We start from the raw sequence: 15,491 nt of genomic DNA, 5'->3' as shown, positions 1-15,491 counted from the left end.
CACCGTCCTGCTGCCCCAAATGCTCACCAGAGCACCGAATGTGGATTAATCCGCCGCTGAAAATAGTCCCAAACAAATGCACCATTTCCTCTTTCCTGTTTGTTTGATAAAAACTACAGTGACCAGCTGTTTCAGGAAATCGCTGAGCACTTTCAAAGAATGAAACTATATATGTAAGAAAAAGAAAAGAAAACCTTTAGGACAGAGGTCAGAAACCTGCGTCTCTTCAGCTCCTCTCCAGTGGATCGCTGTGGATTTATAAAAAATGGAAATGAAGACGGCTGTTTGTGTCGCTACGCGTGGGTTGTTACCCAATCTGACCATATACCCCCACCAAAGAGGACCAACATGAAATGTAAGTTGGGAGTCACTGAGGGGGGGGGGGACACGAAAGAGAAGTAGAGACTGGCTAAAGATGTGCACACTCAAAATCAAAACCCCACAAAACACACAAACCCAGAGAGCCAACTGAAGGTGTTGACTCTCTGCAGACACACAACCAACTGAGCAGCCAACCTGCTGATATAGAGCCTCCCAGCCAGGCTGATTATCAGCAGGTGACTCCAATGACTCCTGATGAGCAAGACTCAGAGAAACCTGCAGCCCAGATCTGTCATGTTAATTATTTTAGTTCATTTTTTTGTGTTTTATCAAAAGACTGCAACCATTATTTTTCATTATCATCACATCTGACAACTATTTTCTATGATAAATGGATTGATTGTCAGAAATCCCAAAGCCCAAGTTGCTCACTTTACTTACTTTGTCATCAAAGTTGTTGCTGGTTAAATTTCTATTGATCGACTAATCAGTGATGGAGCGTCTAGTGAAATAATGAACCTGCCATGTAACTGCCAGGGTGGCTGTGGCTCAGGAGGTATAGCGGGTCGTCCAGCACCTTGCATGGCAGCTCTGCCACCATCAGTGTGTGAATGAGAGGCCAAACTGTAAAGCGCTGTATCCGGTAAGGTTTACAAATGCAGTCCATTTACTATTTTAGTACAGCGGGGGTCAGTAGGGTAAGGAAACACATTGTTGCCAGACAGATTGGCCATTAGTGTAATTGAGGATTGCATTGCCACTTAGCATATTTAATTGCCTGTTGCAAAATGCATTTTCAAATTGCATTGCCACTTTGCACATTGAATTGCCAGTTGCAAAATGCATATTCAAATTGCATTGCCACTTTGAACATTGAATTGCCAGTTGCAAAATGCATTTTCAAATTGCATTGCCACTTTGAACATTGAATTGCCAGTTGCAAAATGCATATTCAAATTGCATCGCCACTTTGAACATTGAATTGCCAGTTGCAAAATGCATTTTCAAATTGCATTGCCACTTTGCACATTGAATTGCCAGTTGCAAAAAGCAGTGCAGAGAGCCCAAAAAACGTCTTGGCAAGTGTGAAGATTATCTTCTACCTTAATAATTCTATCCAGGACGGGACAACGCCTTCAACTCCAATGTGATATATAAAGTAAATTCAAAGAAGAATGAATCAGTGTAATAAAGAGAAGAAGATGGTTTAACTCTTCCTATCAGACATGAGTTTGTTCTTAATTGGCCGCTGATGAAAAAATTTGCAGAGAGCGAGACGCTCATCCTCATGGCTGTGTTTGTGCTCGTAGAGGAGCAGATCCATGAATGTGCATGGATCCGCGCGTCCCGGCCATGCAGCTCATTATTAATAATGACTCAGATGTAATCTGCCGAGGTTGCCAGATTGGTTTCTGCCGCCGAGAATCTTAGTTGCTAAATTATGAGTAGAGAGTAATTCTGAGATCCTGGAGCATCCAAGATCTGTGATACCAGCTGGTGAAACTATTATGTACTTTCTGTGTGAATATTTAATTTCAAAAGTTGCTTTTTTAAAAGCACTATTCAGTCCAGTGATAGAAAGATGGAGCTCAATTTTAATTAATACATGAAAGACAGATAATACCTTATAATTCCTTGATTATAAAATGGTATTAAAGTCCTGGAGCGCAGCATTCAATCTCATCTGGATTGTATTTTGTGCAAAAAATCTCCATCTAAACTTTTCATATGCAGTCATCCCGTGACGTCCTAGAATCTGCAGCAGATGATGTTTTTGCACTCGACTGAAATGATGAATAATATCCTGGAAATATCTCACCCCACTGGCATCATTATTCGTACTTAGCGTAAGAAAAATAGGTCTTAAAGTCTCACTGCGAGAGTAAATGGAAGACATTTTCTTTAAGTTGACATTCCATAAAAATGGTACGCTAAATATAGCTACGGGACATTTCTCATGTAGCTCCTGTTGTTTATTGTTATTTCTGGAAAACATTCTGACTTTGCTGTATTGTATTTGTTTAGCAAATAAATCAAATCTTCTGCACACCCTGACACACACCCATTTCTAAATGATGATGCATCCAACGGCGCTTTTATTTATTTCACTAATAACGCTAATTTTGCATCAGACTCGCTGGTGTGCCGTAGTTCTAAAAACAATTAGCATGTATAACAAAGTCAAAAACCATGACGACAGCTGCAGTGTGCCGACGTTACAGACTCACAATCCTCAAATAAAAACAAATGTTCTTCAAAAAGATGGATGGGCTCACATAAATACAAGTTGGGGAAGGATTAAAGCACCTTTACTGTAACGGTTGTTATGGCAAATTCAGCTTAATGTTCATTTCATAGATATGTTTCCATCAGTAAACCAACGTAATAATGCCATGCAGATGTTACTATTATATCAGGGAAAGCAGTTCAAGGTCTAGTCTAGCAGAGACTAGACTAGTAGGTTTAGTCTGGTACTCTTTGACGTCTGTTTCTGAAGAATAACTGACCAATCAGATCTTCTGGTTGAGGCCGGATTAAAAATGGGAACGTAATCTTCCTGTACAGTGTTGGAGGTGGTCCAAGGGTTTTCACCCAGTTCGTGTCCCATGTGAAACACTATTTTACCGTAGTTTTGTTATCCTACGTAACTTCCGTACTTAATTAACGTCAGTTACATAACACACGTACTTATTTCAACCCAAAACACAACCTGTTACGAAGCCAAAGCAACACGTTTTTTTGCGTAAGTAAACCTAAAAACTAAGTAAACCTACGTTGGTTTGACGTTAGAGGGGTACCAAGAGCATCATAGTTTGAAGCACATCTATCTATCTATCTATCTATCTATCTATCTATCTATCTATCTATCTATCTATCTATCTATCTATCCTCTCTTTTCCCATTTCCTGAGTTCTGATTGGTTCATGTGTTTCTTCATTTCTGTCTGTTGCCTCCTCTCGTTCTCCATCCCGTTGTCTGCCACTGTCTTTATCACTTCCTGTCTCTCCTTCTTCCATCCCTCCATCCATCTGGCTCCACGGGCCGTTTACTCGTTCCCTCTGCCATCCCTCACTCCTACTTCATCCTCTCTCCTCCTCCAGAGGTAGTCCTTCCAGTCCATCCCACGCCTGGATCACTCTCACCCACACACACACACACACACACACACACTGATATCCCCGTCCTAACCCCGGACCATCCCGACCTAAATTAGATCGCTCCTGCTCCATTCTCCCCAAATTTGTCACTGCGGCATGCATCGGCGGAGCGAAGGGATGGCGTGTTCCGCTCCTTCCTCCTGACGCTAATGTGAGTTTACAAGTCATTTGTCACGGACGTATCGTACAGTCACCCTCTGTCTGAGAGCTAAAGGGACAGGGAGGGGGATCTCACATGCATGTTTCAGTCTGTGAGGGAAGGAAGTAGGATTGTAGGAAGCATGAGTATTAACTACTGTGATCCTATATGTACAGAGCTCACAGAGAGAGCTCACCGCCTCTGGCACTGCAGAGAACCTGCTGCACTCACAAACAACATTATAGAGTGCATGAGGTGTAGGGCTGCAGTCCTGGTACGTGTCCACAGGATCTCTCCTTTCCACGCTTCCCATTCATTGTCTATGTAAAGCAGCCGTGCAATGCATTCTGGTAGCGTGGCGGCGCGATTCGAGAGACGGAGCGTCATGATGGCCGTTCCTCAATTGCATAAAGTTGAGGTCTAGGCTACTTTATGTAGATCACGGGCGTCCTAACGCAACTCGCCGCCTCTCAAAACTCCCGAGAATCTTTTAAAGTTCACAATTTTTGGTTCATATATGAGTAATATTGGATATTGGATATATTTCCTGTTCGGTCCAGACTCACAGACTGATAAGCACTCAGATACTCAGGCGGTCAGATAGTCAGACAGTCGGGTCTAGCACCTCGGGGTGGTGGAGGTGATGGTGATGTAGTGGGTGAGGGAGGTGTGTGGTAATCCACAGGCCATAAAGCAGCGCCAGCCTGGCATCGCCATGGCGACGGAGGGGAACCGGAACAGGCACCGTCCCGCCACTCCTGCCAGCCAGAGAGCGGAGCGTGTGGAGGATGTGGCTGCTGTTTGGGTCACATGACTGATGGAGGAGAGGAGGAAGGTGCACAGATGAAGAAAAAGAGGGAGCTGATGGAGGAAGGAAAGAGTTGATGGAGGGATGGAAGAAGAAAGAGGTGTAAAGGGTGGAAGAAGGGATACTTGAAGGATGCAAGAAGGATAGATGGAGGAGGTAAGGAAGGAGGGAAGAGGAGGGGGGGACACACGGAGCCTCCAGCTGGAGCCCCTCCGTGCTGCAGGAACACACCCCGAGGCTCACACACACACACACACACACACACACACACACACACACACACACACACACACACAGTCCAAGGCAAGTGAGAGCACACACTGGTGCACACACACACACACACACACCCACAGCACACATTCACACATTCAGACAGAGATATTCTGACATGAACACACACACACACACACACACACTCGTCACCTCATGTGCCTGTTACACCAGCCAGGGCCAGCCGGTGAATCTGAATAAAATCATCTCTTCCTAAATCTCCATCCCTCCCTCCCTCCCTCTGTCTGTCTCTTTCTCTCCATCCATCACCACCTTCTTCCTTCTTTCCTACATCTCTCCTTTGTCTCCTCTCCCTCTCCCTCTCCTCTCCTCCTCTTCCCATCTTCATCCTCCTCTCGGTCCACCTCAGGCAGCTCTCTGCAGTGGCTCGAGCAATAAACTCAGGGGACGCTGCTATCACAGCAAACCAATTTACCCAGCACTGGGGGCACACACACACACACACACACACACACACACACACACACACACACACACACACACACACACATTCAAACACTACCCTCGGGAGCCTGTCACTAAAACACACACACAAAGAAGATCATGGACCGCCACCTAACCACTTACACTCACCCTCACACACACACACACACACACACACACACACTCACCCTCACACACACACACACACACACACACTCACCCTCACACACACACACACACACACACACACGCGCACGCACGCACACACACACACACACACACACACACACACACACACACACATTCAAACACTACCCTCAGGAGCCTGTCACTAAAACACACACACAAAGAAGATCATGGACCGCCACCTAACCACTTACACACTCACCCTCACACACACGCACACACACACACGCGCACGCACGCACACACACACACACACACACACACACACACACACACACACGTGTTCACTCGCACACCCAAGAGGAAGCAGCCTGTCCAGCAGGAGTTGCAGTAGAATAAATGTAAGTCGAAGCTAAATAAAGAAGCAAATAAATGATTGAATTTAATGATAGAAAGACGCACAGAGTCACCGAGTCACGGCCGGATCAACCTGCTACGGGGGCCCGGGGCAAAAATGAGCTGTTGGGCCACCCCAATATCGTAATAATGCAACCTTGTCTCCTACAAAAGAACGTTTAGACGGAGCTCGTGTTAGTGTACCGTGTACGTAGTTGAAGTTACGTAATAGACAAACTTTTATTAAACCTAACCGTCTGGGAGAAAATACAATTTCCTTTGCGACATACTTGAGAATGCAGTTTCGTTGTATGGGAACATCATGTTCAGGAGACTCGGTTGCCCCAGAAGGAAGCAGCTAAGCTCAGTTCAGCAGGAAGTGAAGAGTGACGATATTAGTAGCCTCAAAAAGGACAACATGCACCAAAAGATCGTAGGTATAGTTTTCCACGTATAGAACGACGCATCGGGATACACCATCGTCTTCTTTCTCAGGTTGGAAGCTCATCTGTCTGTGTGGCATTTCTGGTGTGTGCTACATGAGCATCAAATGATGCACGTCAAACGATGCAGCGCTGTAAGACACAATCAGTACGTGCTGACCTTTAGAGGGATTTCAGGAGTTGGTTGTTTTCACCTGTGGTAAATGTTTCCTGCACACGCAAGGCAAGAAAATCCTAAAAGCAAAATCACTTATCTCGTATCTAAGCAGCAGCAGCAGCAGCATCAGAGAGCACTCCAGACATGGACATTTAGATTCATCAACAATAGCTACCAAAATGTTTCATTGACCATTCGTCCCACTATCGGAAGTAAATAAAGGTCTGACGATTCAGTGATTAGAAGATACTTCTGTGATTATCCTCTTCAAGTGCAACCTTGAAACCTGGGACCAAACTATTGCGCAGAATTCATCATATGAGATTTGATTTTACAGGAGCTGGTGTCACATGAAAGTGAAACCTCAGCGAAGCGGCGGCAGGCGTTACTCACCAGGGCGAGCCGTGGATCTTGAAGCCCCGCACGGTGACCTCGGAGTCCTGCAGGTAGATGCAGTTGGTGAGCAGCGACTGGACGTTCTCGTAGTTCTCCGGCTTCAACTTGGAGGCGGAAGGGAAGTAGTAGAAGTCCTGCTTGATCAGGTCCGCCATAAACTCCTGGTCGAAGGTCAGCTCGTGGTTGCCGGCGATCACTATCTTGATGTCGTAGGGCAGGGTACCTGGCGGGGGGGAGGAGAGAGAAGTTATACGTGTCAACCCTCCCGATTTATGGCAATTCTTCACACCTTTTTTTCCTTTTCGTTATCTCAACCTCTCTCTGGCGCTGTCCAGCATGTATACTCCCTACTGTTTCCACCTGAAAGGCAATAGAGCTACACCTAATGTCTTTCTCGGCGGAGGAGAGCTGCTCGCAACACCGCGGCACGGTTTGAGTTGCATTCGCCGCACATCACAGCATCGCAGCGAAGCTGTCGTGGCGGCGGCGCAAGTCATTGGCAATAAATTGGTTTCAGAGCGGAGTGGTGCCGTTGTCACGTTGTGTCTGAAAGGACTTTCACTGAGTGAGAGAAGGAGAGCGAGAGATGGAGAGTACTAAGAGTCAACTCCCCAGTACGAACACTCTAATAGCCTTTATTTAAAACGAACTAGAAGCTGAATCCAGTGTTATTTCCCTTCCTCCGTTCATGTGATTGAGACCCAGACCGTGACGACAGTGTGACGTTGGGACCGAGTTATGTGACCGAGCGGACGCTACTGCGCCTGCTCTATGGGCCCAAATGGATGTGGAAGAATGCCAGAAGATCCGGCTACTTTTCCAGGAGGAAGCCGAGCCATTTTGGCACCAGAGATTCGCCTCTTTGCTTCTAAACTCTTTGAGGCTACAGAGGAAAAGACAAGAGGGGAGGAAGTTGAGAGGTGGAAAGGAGACAAGGACAGAAGATGCAGGACAGGTGGAGGCGGAAATAGAATATGGAAGGAGACATCAGGACATGGATGGAGAGACAGGAGATGTAGGAGAGTAGGAGAGGGGGGTTAGAGAAAGGAAATGAAGGAGGAAGGAGGGCTGGGAAACTTGAGGCCGATATGAAACCCAGACGGTTTGGCATTCGCACGCGACACGGCTTCCCTCATCGTTTCCCCCTTCCATTTCTAGCAAATCTGTACATCTGTCTTAGCTCCCCTCCATCAGTCAAGGTCTCAACCCAGTGCACTGCTGTCTTCTGTTTATGGAAGCAGAGCTGAACGCATCCGTCAGGGAGTCTTTATCTGGAGGAACGATGAGGAGGGAGAGCAGGAAGAGTGATCACTGTGAAGTTTACGGCGCAGAATATTAAACATTTACCAGCAACCGCTGCTGCATCTTTCCCTCTCATCATCCTCCTGTAATCAAACACCCACTCCGTCACATCACCCCCCCACACATTTTCTCCTCTGTCTCAATGGCTTTAATTGGCTATTCAAAGCCTGGCACAGCAGGGCGCGCGATCGATCGGCGCCCATCAAACCCAGCGGCGGCCGGCCCCTTCACAACATCTACACCGTGTTTTCAAAGCTCCGCGGAGGAAACAGAGGAGACAAACATCTGGGGGTCTGCTTTGTCAGGTAGAGAGCGTCTGACGGCGAGTTCAATCACCATTTTTTTTATTATTATTACTGCTAGGACGGCGCGGCGTGGCGTGCAGCTGAGCACATCGGGTTTGTGTGTTTTTTTGAGAGCGACTTTCCCTCTCGTGCATGCGTGCGGGTTTTTTGCGTGCATCTGTGCATGAAACGTGTCATGTTGGTGAAAAGGAGTAATTAAACTGAGCTTTAGAAGAAGGCTGACAGCCCGGCGACGGCTCTGTCATAACAGCCAATCACAGCCCTGCTGACAGAAAGAGAGACAGAGCGGGGGGGTGGAGGGAGGAGAGAGCGACAGAAATACTTTAGGAAGCCCAAAAATCCTTGAGTGTGAAGGAGGAATAATAACAAGATGAAAGCAGCTGTCAGAGAGTGCCCGTCTCTCCGTTTGGGCCGGGGGGCCGCCCCCTCTCCCCCCAACACAGCTCCCATTTGTTTGGCAGAAGGGTTTGTGTTTAGTTGTCAAGCAGACACCAGAAAAGGGCCCGTAAATGAGGGGCCGCACCTCCACAAAAGGCACACACACACACACACACACACACACACCAGCACACAATCAAAAAGATGTTTTCGATGCTTTTCGTCAGACTTTGAAGTAACGCTCAACGCTCAGTCGTGCCTGGATAAACCCAGGCTGAAGGAATTCACTCCAAAATATAAAAATTCAATCATTATCTTCGATCAAATCCCCATTAAAGCTCGCAGGACGACTGAGCGCCTGTTTTTCTATCTCACGCAAACTATTTAAGGTAACGGAGCTGTCGTCTTGACCAAAAATGCATAAAATTCATATAGATATACAAACACTTTTGGACCCACGGTGCATTTTTATTGGCTGCATAAATTTGGAATGCACAAAATACCAGGAAGCACAACAACCAATCAGAGCCGAGCTGGAGCCTTGCCGTCTCAGAGCAGCTGTCAATCACTCACAAACTCCGATCAAACGGTCAAACTAGACAGCGCTGATCAAATATGAATCAATATTCTGTTACTGTAATGTCTATTTCTCTCCTCAGATGTTCTCAGAATCATCTTGTAGTGCACGGTTTAGCTGTAAAATGAGAAAGTTTGTGACGCCCGCAGCCATGTTGAGATCAAGTTGAGGAAATACCAAGCACCGCCCACCAGCCGGAGCACAGCCAATAGGAACGCTCTCTCTCTCTGAAATGACCTGTGATTGGTCAAAGTCTCCCGTAACGGGCTAGATGTTTTAAAGCCTGAAAACAGAGCCATGAGGAGGTGCAAAAGTCTCTTCTCTCAGAACACTTGAATTACAATATGCTGAAAGGTTATTATGGGATTTTTGACCAATGATGCCAAAAACATTCTGCCTACTGCAGCTTTAATGGGCTGATAACATTATAAATGAGTGCCTTAAATGCTGGAAGGTCAAAGTTGAACAAAGAAGTTGATCTGTATACTGTAATTATTTAACCTTCGGCAGTGATGGAAAGTAACTAAATACATTTACGTAATAGCCTACAATACTCTTGTACATGTTATCACGTCATTTATTGTATATTTCTCACATGTGTTTTCAAAATTTGTCCCGTAAAACATTTTAAAAGCAGCTGAAAAATGTTCAGTAATGTTTCCTCACACACATCTGTGTTGATGAACTTCAGCTCCAGATGTGGTCTGATACGGTCATTTAAAAAAAGGAAAACAACACTTAGTATTTTATCTTTAACTCCACACTAAATAAACGCTCTTATAGGAGAAATCAGATCCAAGCTGTAATAAACTGGACGTCTCCTTTCATTTAATTTTAGCTGAAGGTTTTGGCTCCGGCTTCCTGTAAACGCATGCATTCACTCATACTGACACACACACACACACAAACACACACACACACACACACACACACACACACACACACACACACACACTGGTATTAATTTAATCATTTTGGGTTGGCAGGGTGTATTTGGCCCCTGTTTCCTGCAACTGCACACACACACTCATTGACGTCGAACACACACACACACACACACACACACAGACACACACACACACACTTTGGTATTAAGTTATTTGGCAGGACGTTTTGGCGTCTAGTATTTGGTATCTATGCAGACACACACACACTTAGGAATTAACTTTGTCTTGGCAGGCAGGACGTTTCGGGCTTTTTTTTCTGCATGTACACAAATATAAGAGCACACACACACACACACACACACACACACACACACAATGGGCAGTAATCCCCCTTTACATGCCAGAGCTTTTGGGCAGAGCAGGGATTTTCCTCTTCAAAGAGCAGACCACCCATCGCAGCCTCGGAACAATGGTGGCCGAACTCCGGAAGATTTCCTGTGGCGCGGGTGGGAGTCCACACACACACACACACACACACACACACACACACACAAACACACACAGTTAAGTATAGACACACACACACAATCATATGTCAAGATACACAAACAATATGCACAGACCCTCAGGGGTCATGTATATACCTGCATGTGACACATTCACACACATACAGGCCGCCTAGCGGAGCTCGTGGGAGGACGGCGGACAAACAGACAGACTGCAGATCTGGGATTGACTGGAGGCGATCTGGGATTGACTGGAGGCGGGCGGACTACTTGACAAAAGAGCAAAAGGCGCCGAGCGAGGAGGGATTGAAACAGAACCAGAGAGGAATAAAAAGGGATGAAGGGGCAGAAGGAGAGACTGAAGTCCAGCTGTTTCCACTCCTGGACGCAGCCTCGCTTTTCGCTGTCCTGTGTGTGTTTTCCTCGAATCTTTGCATCCCCCCCACCCCCCTTTCCTTTGCTCACTTTTTTCTTCTTCTTCTTTTGTTATTTTCTTGACGCTGCACAACACGCCGTCCTCCCCGCCGCCGCCGCCGCTTCACTCACAGACAAATTAAAACTATTTGTTGCTTAAAAGCAGCCTTTTGAATTCAAAGACAAAAGATGGCGGGGCGACAAAGAGCGGCCGGCGTGTTGTGGGGGAATGTCGAACCCAAATGTTTAGATGCCCCCCCCACCACCACCACCCTGCACACTTCCACCCACATCCTCTTCCCTTTTCTTCTCTGTCTTTTGTCACAGAAGCAACACATTCATCCTCATTTGATGCAGAAATTGTCTTCCTGGGATTGATTTTTTTTTTTCTTTGTGGACGCGCACAATAAGAGACGTATTGTTGAATCTCTTTCTATTATTATTTTCATATTGACAGCAGCTGAATTCCTACAATAAACACATGCTTTTAGTCGGAGTCACTGCCGTGTAAAAGTTCAGCTAGTTGGTATTCACACCTTGTCATTTTACTGGAGGAAACTTTCGAAAAATTCATCCATGAAATTGAAATTTAATTCTGCTAAGTAAGAGCGTGTGTGTGTGCGTGTGCGTGTGTGTGTGTGTGTGTGTGTGTGTGTGTGGAGGAGGATGGGGGGGGTATTTGTGTCCAGCTGGTGGAGTTTTATATTCCTCCCTGTGATTTATTCCTCTCAGTTTACAGTTGGCCGTCAAACTTCATGGGTGAAAAACTGCTCACGTTGCAGAATTTCTGAGGAGACACAGATAGTGTTTATTTGTCAAAAAATTTATGAGCGCCGCGTCGCCTCACTGTCACACGCACGCACGGACACACATGCACACACTTATTTTTGATGTATGCATTTAGCTGATGATCTTTTCATTCTTCCTCAGCTTGTCTTTGAATCATTAGACGAAGGTCGTACTGTTGGATGTAAATGAGCCACCCCGTGAGATGATATCCCCCGACCCGACCCGGAGTACATAAAATGCTTTGCCTTTCAGTCTGCAGGTCGGTCCAGTTTTCATCCATCACTTCACACTCAAGCTGCTCCGGTCTTCAAAGACGGAGACAACAAGCTGAACACGTCTCCAGGTAGACGCTGCGCTCCCATGCAGCTACTTGGCTGCTTTCCTGGAGAGCTGCTTTTTTTTTTTTTTTTTCAGAAACTATCACAGTCGTCATTAAGGCTGCAGAGGAAATACGTGTTGTCCTGATGAATGTGTAGCCTATATGAGACGCAATTAAACAAGATTTGTACAAGCAAAGAGCCTGGATATGAACAGCCTGATATGTGTGATTAATGCAAGTTAAGTCCAATTTAAAACTGCACTATTAATATTTTTATATTAACAAAAGCGTAATGTGAAAAGCGTCGTTCATTGTGACCCAATCACAGAGAATTAGACGGACTTTTTAGCATCGTACAGCTGATTGTTTTCTTTTTCTTCTGATCCATAAATTTAGCATTTAGCAGCTAAAGAAGCAGACCTTTTTATTGGACTAACATTCGTCAGGTGGACAGAAACCCAACCCACTTGCATCAGGGTTGCACATGTGAGTGGGCAAATATGCTCATTCAAAGCGTGTGTTTAAGATGCTCTTGTGGGTTAGATAATCTGGATAAACTGTCGGCTTCTTTACAACCTGTCTGATCAGCTGCCTGCTCTCCTGTTTGTGGGACTTTGTTGTGGTAATGGAAGGATGGCCAGAACTCTTTAACACCGCACTCTGTCTCTGCTTTTACTTTATTGCATGCACATTAATGCCGAGCGCGTATTTGTGCGTCTACACCCCACAGTTTACGTATGTCTTCATGTATAGAACGTAGTGAGATTACAGCCAAACAGTGCGGCATTAGTCGGCCTTTATCTGTGCGTGCATAAACAGAAATGCAATAATTCAAAGAGGTGTGTGGGGGGGGGGCTTCAAAAGCGACGGCACTGATGTTCAAAGACAGTCAAGCTAAAGACTCAGCTCGGATCAGTCGTAATTCCTTTACAGCATGTGTATGTGCGTGTGTGCGGGTGTACTTGTCACCGACGGAGAGGGGGAAGACTGGATGTGAGAAGAAGAAGAAAGTAATATGTCACATGAAGGAGGGAGGAGGAGGAGAGAGAGAGGGGTGAGTAAGGGATAGACGTGCAACAAGGTACAGATGGATGATGGAGGAAGAGAAGCAGCGAGGCTTCTGCCTTCTCACCTCAGCTTAAACTTAATACTCGTTTCATTTATCTCGCCACCCACACACACTGCTGCGTCTCGACACACACACACACACACACACACACACACACACACACACACACGCAATCACACGAGCAGACGCAAAACAAAGACAGCCAGCAATTATGAGACGGCGTACACAAACACCACCTACTGAGCCACGCATCCAAAACACACATTTTATCGGAGTACAGCAGCACCTCCTAACACTTCACAATGTCCTCGCTGAACATAATGCATTACACACACACACACACACATTAAGACGCACACACACAGAAGCAGTGACAAAGACAGATACGGCGCATCATCAAGCGGCCTCGTAGGTGGTCTCTCTCCTCTCTGTCTCTCTCCTACACTCCATCTCTGTCTCTTTCATCCTGTCTGCTCCACTTCCACGTTTGGCGTGACGGCGACGTCGCCTCCAGGATAATGTGGATGAAGATTAAGCTGCAACTTTCAGCGACGAGCGACGTGGGCTCCTGATGAATGCTGATGATGTCAACGACTGGCCGCTCGCCATCTGTCCCTTGTCTGTTTTTAAACTGGATAGTTTTTTACTGACGCCACATTTAGCCGGTGATAAACTATGACCCTTGTACGCTGCAGTTTTCTGCAGAATGTACCTTTATGTTTCTGTCAAAGCTAGTTCATCACACGGGAATGAAACCAGTTATAAGATGCCCGAGAGTACTCAAGATTCAAGTGTTTTATAGTTTCTTGTCTCTGCTTTGTTGTTGCGAGAGATCCAAATGAGGTTCAAATCCCGGACGAGCCCCCAATTGTTACAACCCGGCTCAAAGGTTGCAACAAAAATGGGAGACCAGACGAGTTTTAAAATAGTAAAAGGCATTTTTTTGTGCACTGCAGTTTTCTGCAGAATGTACCTTTACACCGATCAGCCATAACATTATGACCACCTGCCTAATATTCAGTAGGTCCTGCTTTTTTGCCGCCAAAACAGCCCTGACCCGTCGAGGCATGGACTCCACTAGACCTCTGAAGGTCTGCCGTGGTATCTTTCACCAAGCCGTCAGTAGCAGATCCTTTAAGTCCTGTATAAGTTGCGAAGTGGGGCCTCCGTGGATCGGACTTGTTTGTCCAGCACATCCCACAGATGCTCCATCGGATTGAGATCTGGAGAATCTGGAGGCTGAGTCAACACCTCCAACTCATCGCCATCCACATGATGTAAAAGAAAACGTGATTCATCAGACCGGGCCACCTTCTTCCATCGCTCCGTGGTCCAGTTCTGATGCCAATTGTAGGCGCTTTTGGTGGTGGACACGGGTCAGAACGGGGCACCCTGACCGGTCTACGCAACAAACTGCTCCTCACTGTGTGTTCTGACACCTTTTTATCAGAACCAGCATTAACTTTTTTTCAGCAGTTTGAGCTCCAGTAGCTCTTCTATTGGATCAGACAACACGGGCCAGCCTTCACTCCCCATGTGCATCAATGAGCCTCGGGTCTGACCCTGTCGCCGGTTCACCGGTTTTCCTTCCTTGGACTACTTTTGGTAGGTCCTGACCACTGCAGACCGAGAACATCCCACAAGAGCTGCAGTTCTGGAGATGCTCTGACCCGGTCGTCTAGCCGTCACTATCTGGCCCTCGTCAAAGTCGCTCTCATCCTTACGCTGGCCCATTTCTTCTGCTTCCAACACAAAGTTCAAAATGTTCACTTGCTGTCTAATATATCCCCCCCCACTGCCAGGTGCCATGGTAACCAGATAATCCATGTTATTCACTTCACCTGCTCATTGTTTCGATTTTCTGGTCAGCAACTTTATCCTGGTCTGGTTCGGTTTAATCTCAAAGCTCTTTTCAACATTTGTTTGCCACAAAAAGAAATTGGGTTTTATTCTGCCCTGCGACGGCATTTTCATTTTCTTCATCTTTCTTCTTATGCGTTAAAACAACAGTTGTTATCGTTGCAGATGAGCTAGTAAAATAGTGGATTACTGTTATAATGTGGCAACACATTTGCTTGACTGATCACGACTGCTGTTCACTGCTATTAATTCATCAGTATGTAGAATACACTCCAACATCTGTACACATCTGACTCCCCTCTGCTCTGCTGTGTTTCACTCCCTAACAGCTCGGCCTTCTGTCTGTCTGTCTGTTTGTTTGCCATCTATTTCTGCTTGAAAGGCCTAATGCAGATTCAGCAACAGTTTGCGTACAGCAAATTACATG

General features: G+C 46.1%; 1 protein-coding gene across 3 annotated transcripts in view; it reads right to left on the bottom strand.

The window, feature by feature from the left end:
- The window catches only part of mpped1 (metallophosphoesterase domain containing 1), a 68,660-nt gene that overhangs the window by 37,287 nt on the left and 15,882 nt on the right, over window positions 1-15,491 (bottom strand). For all 3 annotated transcript variants that reach the window (XM_074624891.1, XM_074624892.1, XM_074624893.1), the window contains exon 4: window positions 6,656-6,881. In XM_074624891.1, coding sequence (XP_074480992.1) covers window positions 6,656-6,881 — 226 coding nt within the window. The remainder of the gene's footprint in view (window positions 1-6,655; window positions 6,882-15,491) is intronic.

Source organism: Sebastes fasciatus, chromosome 23 (assembly GCF_043250625.1).
Source record: "Sebastes fasciatus isolate fSebFas1 chromosome 23, fSebFas1.pri, whole genome shotgun sequence".
Taxonomy (NCBI): domain Eukaryota; kingdom Metazoa; phylum Chordata; class Actinopteri; order Perciformes; family Sebastidae; genus Sebastes; species Sebastes fasciatus.
Note: the sequence above shows the minus strand (reverse complement) of the source record. Positions and strands in the feature narration are given on the sequence as shown.